This window comes from Cariama cristata, unplaced genomic scaffold (genome assembly GCF_000690535.1).
Source record: "Cariama cristata isolate BGI_N322 unplaced genomic scaffold, ASM69053v1 Scaffold10614, whole genome shotgun sequence".
Lineage (NCBI taxonomy): Eukaryota > Metazoa > Chordata > Aves > Cariamiformes > Cariamidae > Cariama > Cariama cristata.
Window position 1 is genome coordinate 3969 of NW_009614656.1, and position 15401 is coordinate 19369.

General features: G+C 39.4%; 1 protein-coding gene across 1 annotated transcript; it reads left to right on the top strand.

Moving 5' to 3' along the window:
* Positions 1–4127: 4127 nt before the first annotated feature.
* AQP9 (aquaporin 9) lies at positions 4128–12414 on the top strand (the record flags this gene model as incomplete). The annotated part of the gene is made up of 4 exons (XM_009699506.1): positions 4128–4254; positions 7793–7930; positions 10470–10588; positions 12193–12414. Coding segments are annotated over 4 exons (606 nt in total), but the record flags the coding sequence as incomplete, so codon positions are not given.
* Between the last annotated feature and the right edge of the window lie 2987 nt (positions 12415–15401).

Genomic DNA, 15401 nt, shown 5'->3' on the forward strand with positions numbered 1-15401 from the left:
TCTGGAAAAGGGGAGCAGACAAGTCGCGGGCTAGCAGGAAATGCCTGTCTGGGGAACAGTAGGAGAACATAGGTGGGAGTGGGGCACGGAAAAGGGGCAGGGTTGCTGCCTTATCTGAACAAAGGCATCCTTACAGGAAATTGCGAAGTGGTGGAGGGATCCTTGGAGATTCTTCATAATTAGCTGTGGTTGTTTAAGCACGGTTCTGTCCTGAAAACTGACTAAAAGAGAAATTCTGAACTATTTTTCTAGCATTTCCTGATTGAAAGCTTATAATTAACTTTTTTTTTTTTTTTTTTTTTGTAACTGCTGACTCTGTATTCCTTGTAGCACATTGAATTCTTGTATTCGTGTAGAGCATCATCAATTGTGCGGCCATTGAGGCCATACTCTGCCTTCAGGGACATCTATGGTACCCCAGTGTAGGTGTGTAACTCACCACAGCTTGGCAGCTGGTGATGTACAAGATGTAACAAGACACACATCATTGTCTCCACACTGCTAAAAACCAGGAGACTTGGCTGCTTCTTTAATGTTACAGTAAGAGTGTATGGCTATGAATGCACACTACCACTAGATGTGTTCATTAAGAAGGGGCCTTTTTTATATAAGCATTCCGCTTTAAGATGTCTAAAGCTTTACAGGCCATGTAGAAGAACAGATTCCCTAAAATTCTGGATTCAGACCTTGCAGGAAATCTATTTAAACTGAAAAATGCTATTACAAGCATTAGCAAAAATCCTGAAAATAGCACAGATGAAAGCAAAATGATCTTTAGTCTCTCCGATGAGTGGGATAGAGATAAAGTTCTGCGAGCTTCCAGGGAGTAACAGGACATTATGCTCATTGGAGGCCAGTTGTTTTCCTTAGCCTTGTTACCCAAGACAAAGAGCAGGATCCAATGTCGATGAAGCAAGTTTTTTGGCAGAGAATGTGCAGACAGCTATTTCACACCCAAACATATATTTATGACAGTAATTTAATTACTTTGTGAGCAAAAAGTCAGTACTGAAGCTACTTCAGTAAATTTAAACAGATCAGGCTACAGACAACTGCAAAGATGAAAACCTGGTAACATAAGATAAGATAAAGAGATCTGGCTATATTCTACTGTAAATTAAACTCCCATCGACTCCATGTGCTTCAATCAATGAGTTTGTGTGGGTGCAGCTGATGGCTGAGCTTGGCCTAGAAACTCAGAATATTTAGTTACAACTTGATGATCTAGTTGGTCTTAACTCAGCCAAGCAAAGATTCACAGGGTATTAAATTGCTGCTCATGTAATTACATGATTAGGTGATAGTTTCCAGTTATGTCAACCTAGCTACAGTAGGTTTGAGAAAATTTTTTTCTCTCCTTCTTAAAACAACTGCAGATGGAGAAAATATTACCATAACATGGTTCAGATCTGCAGGTTCAGTTCCCATTTTCCCCATCCCAGAATGGGCACCGACTCACTGTGCCTGCAGTAGTGTTCATTCATTGTATGTGAGCAGGCAGTCATTTACCAATGTCCACTGAGCAAGAAGCCAGTGCAGCTGTGTTCAAGCTGGCTTATATGCCTTCTTGTTTGTAGACTGAGTTTTCTGAGACTGGTTAGCACAAAAATGGAGTGTCTGGAGTTGCATATTTCCCTATGATGTGCAGAGCAGAAGCTCTTATGCAAGGGGACTACACAGCTGTTTCTGTACGATTCTCCCCAGTTCTCGTAATCAGGGGAGGGAGGCCACAGCCTCCCTCTGTCACTTCCTTCCCTCTTCTTGTGAATTTGTAGTTGATATACACAGATGTGGTTACTGTCCCTTACCCTCTTCTACACCCATTTTCCCCACTCCTGTTCTCTTTTTCCATCGTCCTTATAGAAAGGGTTAATATTTTCAAAAGAATGGCCTTTGAATCTGCAAAACTTCATCTATGCCATTTCAGAACACAAGTGCATACTTGTAGAATTAACTGTTTGCCTGAATGCAAACTGCACTCCAGTGTACACAGGGCCCCAAACCAGCCTACAGAACTTGCTCTACGTCTGAGCCATATCTTTCACTAAATCTTGCTTGGTGCAATTTCTGGAATACTCCCTTTGAGAAGTCTGGAAAATGAAGGCCAGAGCATGCTAATTCCACCTCCTCTAAACTTGTGCTCTAACCTTAAACTTTAGAAATTCCAGCATACCCATTCTTTCTATGTTAATTAAACATATAGATACACGATGAGTAGAAATGTCTCATATGAACCTTAGAAAAACATGCCATTTCAGCTACGTATTTTGTTTTGGTTTTATATCTGTATGTGCATTTGTGCTTACCATTTGAATTGCTAGGTATGTAATACTAATAGCAATAAGAGAATGCCTAACGTACGCATATGTCATCCATTGCACTGCAGTTGACTGCAGCTTGCAATATGTCTTGTAACTTTCAATTATACAGTCCAATAAACTGCTGCTATCTAACACCACCCTACCCTTACGTAACCTGACAGCTGTAACACTTTGGCACCAGACAGCATTTTGTTTGCTTGCATGATTATAACCTCAAGGCAAGAACTGCACCTGGGTATATGACACAGTCTCGGGGCACTTTTATAACAGAAACTCCGTCTGTATTGCAAAGCTGGTTAAGTTTGTAATTTTATTGAGAGCTTTTCTGTCACATTTTGATATTAGTTAAAACCCTTGGGGAAATAATGGAAACAAAAGTATGATTTTGCCTATTTAAACTGCATCCATTCTAGCAGGACTTCCTTGTTAAACCTCAATCACCAAATCTTTTTGGTACAGTGTATTTCTAAGGCAGGAGAGATTTTCCCATTGCTTTGCAGTTTCTGAATGCAACTGCCTTCCAAGTGAAAATAAGCATTTCTAAGAGAACTAAATTTTATGTATTCAAATATGCATAGTTAGGAAGAATATTTGCAATACAGTCATTGGTGACACACAGTAATGGCAGAACACTAAAGCGAAGCAAGGACATTAACCAAAGCAACTGCATTGGCTAAGATGGAATGATTTTAAAGGAAGAAAAAAATTCTGACTCCCATGTACCATCAAAGAACCACCATTTTGTATATATAATATATATGTATCCAATTTAGTGTCAAAGTAATTAAGGTTGCTCAAGATAAATCTAGTCACATCCCAGAAATTGTATGATTCAGATCACCTGCAATTGCAGAGAAGCAAAAGTTTTCAGACTATAGATATTATTTGATATCTTCAATAGAGCGTTGGGTCCTTATTCAGCAAAGCACTTACGCACGTATTTAAAAAGGGAGATTTTCAAAAACAGAAATTAATTCTGGCAGAAATGAATCAGCTAGTCTATCTCAAACTAAAGGCTTTTCGTACCTTTGAAAATCTTTTCTACCAACTTTAATAGGACCTAAATGTATGCTTGAAGCTAAGCAGAAGCTTTAGAACTAAACAAACGTGATCTTAAGCATACATTTAAATGTGTTGCTGAACTTCATTCTGAGGGGAACCAACATAAAATGGAAGCTAGTTTAAATCCATTGAGAATACTCCAATGTGAATTATTCAGGTATCCTCACTTCAGTTAATTGTTCAAGCTGCAGAGCCAGTGAAATATTTTGATAGAGCAATATATGATATGAAGGCAGCATAACAGTAACACACACTCTAATCTCCAGAAAGCTGTCTCATTCCAGAGTTTCAGCATTAAACATTAAAACCTTTTTGAACTGTCTTTCATAACTTTTATAGTAATTTTTTCATTGCTTATAACAACAATCTGGAACTGAAAACTTACTACACAGAGTTAATTCCCTCTTCACTTTCAGATGCAGAGATTCGTTGTAGAGACTGTGAGATCTTGTTTTGGCTGCAGGTTCTGATCTGTATGCCATCATCGCACTTGAAAACTGTTTTCTGGGGAGAGAGAGGTCCTTATTAGCAGACATTCTTCCTAGTCACAGAGCAGGGGAAAATAAAGAGCAAATGTTCATTGCAGCAAAGGCCACAATGGCGCACGTGTCACTAATCTAAAATTCTAGCATTGTTTCAATATTTAACGTTTTCAGCTATACCTGGACAGTATCAGGAGTTGCGAACTAACCAATAACATTTGACAGACACACTCAAGGTTTTACACTTCTCTTTCAAATACAGGCACTTGGATGTGGGTGTGTGGGACAGGCTGTCCTTAGCCGAGGAGCCCATGGTGGGCCCATGACAGTATCGGTTGGATTTGCAATGGCAGTCACCATAGCAGTGTATGTGTCTGGGGGGGTTTCTGGTAAGTGACTTTTTTCTCTTATATAGCATTTATTGCCATGGTTTGAAGGCTACCTTATTAAATTACTTCCATATAATGGGATAAACAATTATGTATCTAGCAATAGCAAGCACCATTACAGCAGAGTCTGCATCAGAGTTTCGCTAGTAAATCTTTTGTGTTCTTCTTGTTTCCCTCTATTCTTTGTGTTTGACAAAATCTTCCACCAAATTCTGATCTGAGATACAGTGTGCAAACCTTGGCAGACCTTTGGCCTTTATGGAAAGTGAGCTGGGCAAACCAGAAATCTTGCTTTGAAAATTCTGTCAATAGAGGATCCTGGACAGCATGAGCACTGCATTTAAGGAAAGAACCATGAAAAGGTTACAGAATCCAGCAGTCACCAGCTAAAATGGTTGCCAGCCAAGTAGAAGGTAGAATGACCCACTACTAATGGGTATAACGAACAGGGTTGACCTTACAGGGTGCAAGTTATCTGTTCATGTCCTATGACAGGCAGTAGCAAGTCTGCTCCTGTCTGCTTATTCGCAGAAACAGCAGATCATAGAAAGCAGAAATAGCAAAAAGTTTATCACAGCATGCATCTGTACTACTGGATCTTTTTACTGTCTTTGCCCCTTTGTTTCTGTTACTACGTTTCTTCAATATATATTGGTCAGTAATCTCTGTTTTGTCTGTAGCTGGGCTAACTAATCAGTGTCCAGATGTGCCATATTGGATGGTGCTTTGTCTTCTATTTCCACCATTCGGTTTGGCCAAATTAGTATCAGAAACATTAGCACAGCTGCATAACATTTAAATTCTCCCTTTAAAGTAGAAAATGATGTGTTGTAATAATACACAGTGTTGTGTATTACCCTCTTAAAGCAAGCTGTGCCCTGATACTCCAGTTCTCATAGAGGCATTTCTTACCCTTCATAGAGGATAAAGCCAATCTGGGCAGATATATCTATGTATAACTAGTCCCTTATAAAAGTTGCTGTAGCAGAAATTATCATGGCTATTTCTCTTCTCTTTTACAAACTATTTTACAGAGACACCATGCATGAGGAGGTTTCTAAGTTCACATTAGAAAGTGCTCAAGATACAGCAAAAGAGGCAGTTTTGTTACTGTCATTGAAACAGAGCAGAATGGTTCCTTCATACCACACAAAGTTAATTCAGCAGTACATTCCTATTATCTGAACAACTTTAAACTACAGCTTTTGGTTTACACGTAGGCAGCTAAACGCTTCTAGTGCAGTATCATGAAAAAACCTAAACTGTAAAGATACTAACCTGTTCTACATTTATGTCTTTAAGGCATATTCATCTCCATTATATAGAAGATTAGAGTTCAATCCCAGCAGGGCAGAGAAGTTGCAGATGTTGCAGTACTGTGCTTCCTGTGTTTTTCCCATGACAAAGGAGTCTGCATGCAGTGCATTTTCTCTGTGAAAGAATAAGAACAGATATTTCAATAGGCTGTGACTATCCAACATATGATTACTAGTGGACACTTTAGAATATCAGTTCCTATATAGAAATTGTTAGCAAATTCTTTGGCCCTTTGGCCATGAAGTCTCATGTTTAAGTACTGCTAAAATATTTTCCATCAGTCCTTTATGAAATTCTAAATTCATGGTAATGTAAAATATATAGTCTGCACACTTGGTGAATTTGAGCTCTTTTATCTAGGAAAATTCTCCTTTTTGCTTTTCCTCTCTCTAATTTTCCTCAATGTCTAAATAATTTTCCACTATTTCTTCTAACTTAACATTTCAAACAAACTCATGACTGTGGTCACTGCAACTACAAAAGAATAGGGAACACACTGTCCAAAGCTGACTTGTTTTTTTAACCGGGAAACTTCCAGTGGCACAGGAACCAAGAATCTTTTAACTCCCCTATGTCAGTATGAGAGTCTTCAACTAGACTTTTCCTTTCCAGATTTAATGTTAATCAGACATTTCTAATATTATTATGACTTGTCCTGGCCATCATAATCACTCTGTATTATATACAGGTGGGGAACAATATCAGGTGTTGAAAGAAAGGAAAATGATTCATTCCAGCCAGAGTACAGAACAAAAGGCAAGACAACAATTTATCAAAATTCACATGAAGGGCTGTTAAATAAGGTGCCATCCATCTATTTGCTCTCTGCTGAAGAATTTGAAACACAGTGAGGAATTCAAAATTAATTCAAGACTGGTGCTACTAGGTCAGAGTTTTGGAAATGACACAAAGAATGTTTTATCCAGCTTGTTATCTGTGTGCGTTTGTTCATTATGTATCAAAGGTGCCTGGATTTCATAAGATAATGACTCACTGACCTGAAGTGCAAACACAGAAACTGTACATAAAGGTCCTTTCTCCATCATTAGCCTTTGACAGACAAAGGTCACACTTTTTCACGTATTTTATTAAAGACAAAGGCCATTTTTTTTCTGTTAACCATACAGGTTGAAATGAGACTTTATGTGGAGGATAAACAATGGATCTGCTATGTCCTTGCAAAACTTGGGTTCTACTGTATTTTTACTGTGGAGTACTGTTTCATCTGTTTATTTATTTGGCAGTTTGTATTTCTTAAGTATCAACTACATATTTGTAAAAAATGAAGTTTTCCAAAAGCATTCAACACTTTTTTTTCCATTTTGATAAAAGATGTTGGGGGAAGTGACTAACATGTGACATAGTAATAAATATATTTTAGAAACTGAAATAGTCACAAAGAATTCCAACATTGCTGAAATCTTTTCCATGTGTGAGTTTAGGTGTAGCTATCTCTAAATACAAAGGAAGGAAACTCCACAGGAAATAGAACTCTCCGTTTCAGCACAGCTACTTCATCAGTTTCCTTATCATGGACCTTTCTGGAGGGTGTAAGAGCTTGATGAAAATGTGAGATGAACTATGCACTGCTGTTTCCAGATCCCATCTAGGCATAGCTCATCAACAGCCAGCACAAAGCTGGACAGTCCTAACATTATTTTATTTTATGTTCATGAAAACTGAGTTCCTAAGTAACCCCAGGTTGAAGACAGGAACATAAACATGACTTAAATCCAGGGTACTCTAGATCAGCCTCAAGATACATGATCGAGCCAGTAATAGTCCTTAATCTTAATAATGCCTGCTAAACTGAATGAGTGGTCTGCTGCCCCAGTCCTCCCTTAAAAATAAAAAGTCAAAGCCCTTGAGGAGAGAGAATATGTGCAGAATGATGGACCCTTGCATCACAATCAATAGGGCAGATTTAGGCTTTTTCTAGAAGAGTTGTCTATAGATTATATACTGCAGGACAGCAGTCTGATAAATAGCACAGTCTGCAAACATCAAGAGAGAAGCTGGATCTTGCTGGCTTTACCCCTCCCCCCTCTAATTTCTTCCAACTTGTTTCAGTTTAATTGCAGTCAGCATTTAATTGCAAAATAACATCTAGAAAAGCATGTACTAGTCTTGTGCTCAAAAATGCTCACATTTTTACAAATCCTTCACCTATTCTCATGTATCTGAGTCATCCGTATGACTTCTTTTGTGATTTATTTTTCAGGTGGTCACATAAACCCAGCTGTTTCATTAGCCATGTGCGTGACTGGAAGATTAAAATGGACCAAATTACCAATTTACATGTTAGCACAACTCCTGGGAGCATTCGTTGGAGCAGCGGCTGTCTTTGGGATTTATTATGGTGAGTACACCTTAGACATGCTCACAGGACAAACTAGAGGTCAGGCAGTCTCTAAGGCCCCAATTTTTCAATGAATGCCAAACGGGCAGAGGACTCTCTTCACACATGGCTAATGGCAGGACTGAAGCTAAAGCCATAAAGAAGAAAGGAAGAAGCATTAAGAGTCTGAAGGAAAAAAAAGGCTCAAACATTCCAGGTATCTTACAACTTCTCTGAAACACTAATACTCCAGGAAATGTTCTGAAATTCAGAAAAATTATTCATGGGAAATCAGATACTCTGAGATCATGTATTTCTCAGTAAGGATTTTAAATTACTTAATAGCCAGGATATAGGGCTATTCATCTTCCAAGCAAATTAGAAACATTAAAGACCTGATCCAAGTGCCTGTAGGCAAGTATCACCAACATCGTTCATTGAGGTTACAGGATATGAGATCAAGTCCCTCCTGACTAAACTTCAGACCACCCTAGAGAGGCGGTTCTCCAAGGCAACGAACTCCAGGTAGAGTGATAAAGGGGTCACATATTAGTAGGGAAAAAAAGAAAAAATAAATTACTCCTATCCTTGAGGCATATTTCTTTTACACGGTGTGCCACAAAGGGAAAAAATGTAGTAACAGACTCCCTGACTTGATGTATCCACTCAGTTGGATCAGTTGCAAAACTCTGCTTCTACTGACCCAACCCATCTCCTCCTCAAAAGCCTCTCTCTTATGGGCATTATGTCTGCAGACAGTGCTGGGTCTAGGCACAACAGAGAAAATTTGAAAATGGAAAAGCCTATTGCATATCAGCTAGGTGCTTAGTACCAGTAGTAATCATGAACAGAAAAATCTTTAGAAACTGTGTTACCTGTTTTGGGGTTGAGTTTTGTTTGTTTGTTTGTTTAGGTTTGGGGGCAGGGGGTGTGTGTGGGGAGTTGTTTGTTTTAAGGTCAGTATCAGATTGTGGAAACTGTGGGAATCCAGATTCAGATGGAAATCCTATTCTAAGTCCCCCTCAAGCCAGACAGCCAGGATTACAGCTGTGGCCAGGATGTAGCAGTATGTCAACATGCACATGGGGTTGGGAGTGGATTCACTGTGTTCTGCCAAAGGGTAGCAGTAGGATAGGGAGCCGACATAGGGAACTTAGGGCTAGGGTTAGAGACTTCTTCCTGTTATTCAGGAGTGCAGAGTTTTCTCATACCCCTACCTCTGCTCAAGTACTGTGCCCTCCTTTTGTTCTTACTAATTCCCAAACCTCTTCCGTACTTTTTCCTTCCTGCAGCTTACCCGAGTGTTGTGTACTCATTGAGGTCCACTGAAAATTCACTGATATAAAAAACAGACGTAGGAGCTTAACACCTTCATCTTCCACATTCACATATATGTGAGCTAGGTGCTTTCATTTTCAGCGGCGTCCCTGAAAGAGTGAGGGAATATATATGCTAGGCTGCCGAACATGAGGCCTTTCTAAAGGTGTACAAAATAATTCACAGCTGAGAAATTTTCTTTTCCTTATCCTCTTTTTTCTAATAGTTCAATGCAACAAAATAATCTGACACTGCAAATGAGAGAGCCTGACCAAAGTAAACAACTAAATATTCTCTGCCATGTCATGGCCTTAAGCAAAGCTAGAAAAAACAAGGGCAAGAAGAAATAGATTTGTCTACTAGCTTCAGGAGCAGCTAACCATCCTCACCATGACTTCCATGGGAGACAGGGATCTGTTCCTTTAATCACAGATATCACCTCATCACTGGATCCACTAGTGAAATAAAGGCATAGTGTTTATTATTCATATCTGTCTATGCAGATTTCCGAGTGTTTCGTCTTAGTGTCTTCCTATTCCTAACATTTCAGGGCTTGCCAAGGCAGCAAATTATTCCAACATAGAAGTCATATTATTCTGTTTAAAATACGCTTTAAATATACTAACATAAATATACATGTATGTACAATATACATAAATCTTTACTATATATAAAAATACACCAACTTAAATATACTAAGAACTGAAGTTTTGGGGCTAGCCTCTTCCCTCACATCTTGGATGACTAGCCCACACAGAGTGAAAATTTCAAACTCCTTTAGAAGAGGAGGTCTCAGGAGAGTTCTTTCCCAGAAGAAGTCATTGCACAACTGTCAAATGGAATAGCAGTAATTCCTGGTGGCTGGGAATCCACACAGTACAATCAGGACGCTATGCATTTTTTGGGGCATCATGCCAAATACAGCACCTCTTACGGAACAATGCAACTGTGTTCAGAATCAGAAAACGCTTCCTGGCACTGACTTTGGAGCACTGAGCAGGGGTAAAAAGAGCCCCATGTTGAAAGCTGTGATACATAAAACAAGTACTATAAGGCACAGGAGTCAAGATGAGACAGGAGGGTACAATTAGTACATCACCTGAAATCCATTAACTATGGCCCCAGAAAAAAATATCAGTTTCAGTTTAGAATGTGAAGTACGCAGATCTATCACATATATTCCAGTCCTAGAAAACCTAGTGTTTATGGAGAAGTACCACCAGGTAATGGCTGTTTTCTATAGATGCCTTTATGGAGTATAGCAATGGAACGCTTGAAGTCACAGGACCTAACGCAACAGCACATATCTTTGCAACTTATCCAGCTCCATATCTGTCCCTCATAAGTGGATTTGCAGATCAGGTAAGTGCACTTGGTGTCTTGATTCTACAAATTAAACATACTGAAAACTGTAAAATGAAGCAGTAAAAAAAGATCTCTAATGGGTATGATGAATCTCACCGTTTTGGTCATTCATCACTGTGTACAATAGCAACGAGAATGCAACGCTGTTTGCAGGGGTTACATGTTAGTAATATTTTACAAGCAAGATAATTTCAGGTTGTTCTTTTCACATACATCATGTTAATTGTTGCACTCTACATGTCTTTAATACAATATATGTAAGAGGTTTTCCCCAGCATAAATCAATGTTTCTCTATAAACTTCAGAAGAGCTATGTCCATTTGCATAAAAATCCAGCCCATTTTGTGGACCTATTATTCCTTAATGCTTAAGCAGCAGTTTAACACACCTTGAACAACTGAGTTTTCTGCTACCATCAGCCTCCTCTCCAACCTGCTCTTTGCAAATAGATTTGTATTATTTGTTATTTTTCAAATGACTGAATCTGGAAAAATCTCCACTTTATTTCCAATCTGTATCCTCTAATCTCATTCATCCAAGAGTAAAAAAATGAAGTTTCATATCTTCTATCTACTTCTAATCAATTTACCTGTCTTCTTCAGGCATACATAAAATAAATACTGTGCAAGTAAGCTATGAAAAACTAGGGATTGGTGGAGCACAGGAATTCCTTACGTAAAGGTCTTGAAGATTGTGCAATCTGGCTTCAAAAAAATCCAAACATTGTTTTGAAATTTCGTAAGACAGAATTCTGATCTTTGGATCAGTCAACAGTCTTTTCCATGAGATCTTTTTACCTGTGGATGTTTTAAAACAAAATTAAAACCAGATGAAATCAAATCAATTTTTAAAACCTCCAAACTTAAACTTCTTTAAATCAGTATAGAAATTGAACTTTTTTACATTGCTGAAACTTCTGTTTTTCCCCTTAATTATTAGCAAAATCGACATTTACAAAGCATTTGATCCAAGCAGAGCAGCACCTCCATCAAAGTAATTCCAATAAAATTTCCTTCATCAGCTCAATTTGCATATCCAATACAGACTTCACAGTAGTTACACATGCAACCTTAATTTAGGTAATTCCCAATTTTTTAGCTGCTTATTTTTTTCCCCTATGTTACACAATACCTGAATAAAAGAGGTGCATGTTTAGTCTAATTTATCAGCGTAAGCTACAGTCACATAAAACACTTTGATATCAATGTAACTGATTCTATTGACATAGCAGAACTACCAAAGATCAAGTAAATAGAACTGTTAAGTTGATAGGAAAAAGAAGTGGAAACAAAGCATCAGACTTCACACAGGAAATGCTTTTTAAATCCTCTATTCTTTCCACACCAGGTTGTTGCAGATTTTTTTTTTTATACACCCTCAGCACATTTCTTGTCTTTTTCTTTCAGTACAGATATCAAAACCACTCATTACTGTGAAGTAGAGAGGCACTGCGTTCCAAATTTTGCTACTCCGCATAGTGGGATAAATCTAAATACCAGCTTTAAGCCACCACATTTCACAGAGATGCCATAGCCCTTCTTTTCATTATTGGAAGGAATCTGCACATATTTATTCAATATTCTTTCCTTTGCATTGGCCAGGTGATGTCAACAGCTGTTCTTCTTCTGGCTATATTCGCTATTTTTGACACCAGAAATAATGGCGTACCAAAGGGCCTGGAGCCAATTGCAGTAGGACTTCTTATAATCGTTCTTACTTGCTCCTTGGGAATGAACAGTGGCTGTGCCATGAACCCAGCCAGGGATCTAGGCCCAAGGCTCTTCACAGCCGTTGCAGGATGGGGGATGGAAGTATTCACGTAAGTATGCCTGGATATGAAGTAAAATGCTCTTGGCTAAAATTGCTTCCTAGGAAAGTAAGATCCTGATTCAACATGGTACCAAGTCATACTTTATACACGTATAAGTAATTCTTTGCATACCAGAAGCAGCTATTCATGCACTTTAAGCCAGACATCCTCTAGGAACTGGGCTTTAAAAAGGATTTCCTGCTTCTAGGGCAAATCAAACATGCATTATCTGTAATATCAATCATTGTTTCAAGCAGACCTTTCCCAAAATATTAGAGATTCTTAGAGGTCACCGAAAATATAAGAGTGCTTTCTTCTCTTGTCCTGCAGCTTTCAGAAAAAAAAAAAAGAAATTGTGAGAGTTAGGTGGGAATATTTATTGGATGCTGTAAAAAACATAGACATATCAGACTGATTTAGCCTATTATTACTACTGAGTTATTGCAGAAATATACAACATTCTAAAAGCCTGACTTCCTGCCTGGAAGCGAAGGAGTGAATGAAAGAAAGCTCCCTTCATTTTCCCACATTTCAGAGCACACTCTCAAATCCCTGTGCATGCATGTGTGCACGCACACACACGCTCTTGGCTGGCCAAATGCACAGCTAATTAGTTGCACATCAAATCCACAGCTTACGCATATCCAATGTAAGAGGCACTCTGGGATATCTAAGTAAGAGTAATCTGTCATCAGGAGGTAGATCTTTTGGTTTATTTTTGTATAGTTTGTTTTTCCAGTTATTTACAAGTAGGAATCCCCAGAAGTACTGTAGACCACTAGAGAGCTCTGGTTAATAGAGATTTCATTTTAGCTATTTCACCAAGTACAAATAATCTGTATTTATTTAGTATGACTTCCATCTACACAAATCACATGCCTTAGTAGAGGAGAGCAGTTGCAAAGCTTTTCTTATACAAAAAAAGCTAGGCACGGCATAGAAGAAATGGCCACACAGTCACGCCAAAGGCCAGATCCAAAGCTCGAATGTAACACAGCTCTGGGGAGCTGTTGGCAGGAGGTCAGCTCTCTAGCCCAGTTGCCTCCAAACTTTTCCTCCCCTGAAGCTCGTACCACTGTACCATTAAACTGCACTTTTGTTTAAAACAGCATCACACAGAGTGACATCCCACACCTAGGATTCTCCTCTCTCATGCCTGTTTAATTATACATAGCTGTTGACCATGATATTAATTATAGTGCCATGTGTTATAATTTGTAATGTATTACAACGTTGGCTATTACATTCCTGAAAAAGTTTGGGACCCTGATTGTACTGTGGTCTAGTCACAGAATACCTATGAACTCCCCTCCTTTCCAAAAGTAAGGTCTTACTCATTTACCTTTGAGAAATTACAAGAAAACTCTACATCTGTACCAATATAGGTTCTTCCCTAGTTTAGTTTTAGGATTTATATACAGAGAGGGTCTGTAAAGACCATACTAAGAAATTTAAAAATGGGAACATAAAAAATGAGATATGAGATCTCTGGTCATTGCCAGAATAAACTTACAGCAGTCTCAGTGATGCATAACTTGAGGAAGAAGTCTTCCTCCCTGCCTTCAGTTACAAGGCTACAGCTATAACCAAGTTCAAGGGAATGATACAACAGGAATATGTTCTCATCTATTTACAGCACAGATCCAGCTGGGACTTAGGAAGAACTTGAGCTTTGTTAGGTAGCTGTAAGCTTTGGATCAGTCACAAGCCATGGGAGAAGTCTAAATGATTGTAGCCAGGATCCTGAACCGCCTGATGCTCTGCTGGCATTACATGTGCTTGAGAGACTTGAGTGATGCAGCAACAGTTGACAGCTAAACCTTGGATGTCTCAGTTTAACTGGAATTCACAACCTTGAGGCAGGTGCTTAAGCTCTCTAGTAAAAGGCACCCCCAGGAACTAGGACCTAAGCATGAAACCTCCACAGTGACATGAGTGGAGCGCTGCACAAACCAAGCAATAGGAAATACTGAAGAGACATTGAACGTTCACTGGAGAGAGGATGGAAGCATCTCACCAGGTGATTGAGTCACTCTGTCCAGGTCAGTGTGTGTTCAAGTGCTGCCTACAGAGCAGCAAGGGACCACCAGGAAAGCCTCACTTTGGAACAGGTCACGTACAGAAGGATGAGACTCTCTACACCCTGATCCCAAGCAAATGCGCTAAACATTGAGATAAGCTGTTCACAGGGGGGAAATCCCCTCTACCCTTCTTGGTGCTTGCAGGTCCAATAAATTCTGGTTTTATCATGTTTGCAGGGAGGGAACTGCAAGTAGACTGGAGAGGAGCTCTTCTGCTGGACCAAGGAGTTGCCCAAAAGACAGGGAGGCAGTTGAGCAGGGGTTTTCTAAACGTTGCTGTTATTACATTTTGCACAAAGGCACCTGAATGGGCAGTTTCCCTGAGAATCAAGCCAGGGCACACAGGCTATGCAGGCTATGGTGTGCTTTCCCTAGCCAGTACACCTGGATTTGTTTTGGTAAAAGGCTCCCATTAGAAGCTGTTCTGTCCCACTGCAGCTGGAAAGGGGGTGTCTGTCCAGCACCCTACAGAGAGCACCATTTCATAGAAGAGATGCAGTCAGCGCTGTGGCCTGCTCCTGCAAACTGTTCCTCAACCTGCTGGGAGTAGGTGTCACAGATGGCAACTGTCCCCATGATTAGAGACAACTGCTGACTTTAGACACATACATGTCTATTATGATTTGTCGTCCTAAAACCATGGAGACAACCAGGAGTCTTTCTTAAGCACATGCTTAATATTCTAATAAGCTTAAGAAAAGTTTTGAGCAGTGAAGTTCTGTCTGTAGTGAGAAAACAGCCAGAGCTTGGAGTACAAATACCAGACTCTGGATTTTGGCAAGTGTAACAGAGCACGAAATGGCAATGAGAAGGTGAGAAGTGGCATTTCGCATCAGCATTCGAAGCCGGCCGCAGCATATTTCACCCCTGGTTCATTACGGCTTCTCTCCGGCTCTGACGGGCAGCAGCAGGGACAGCC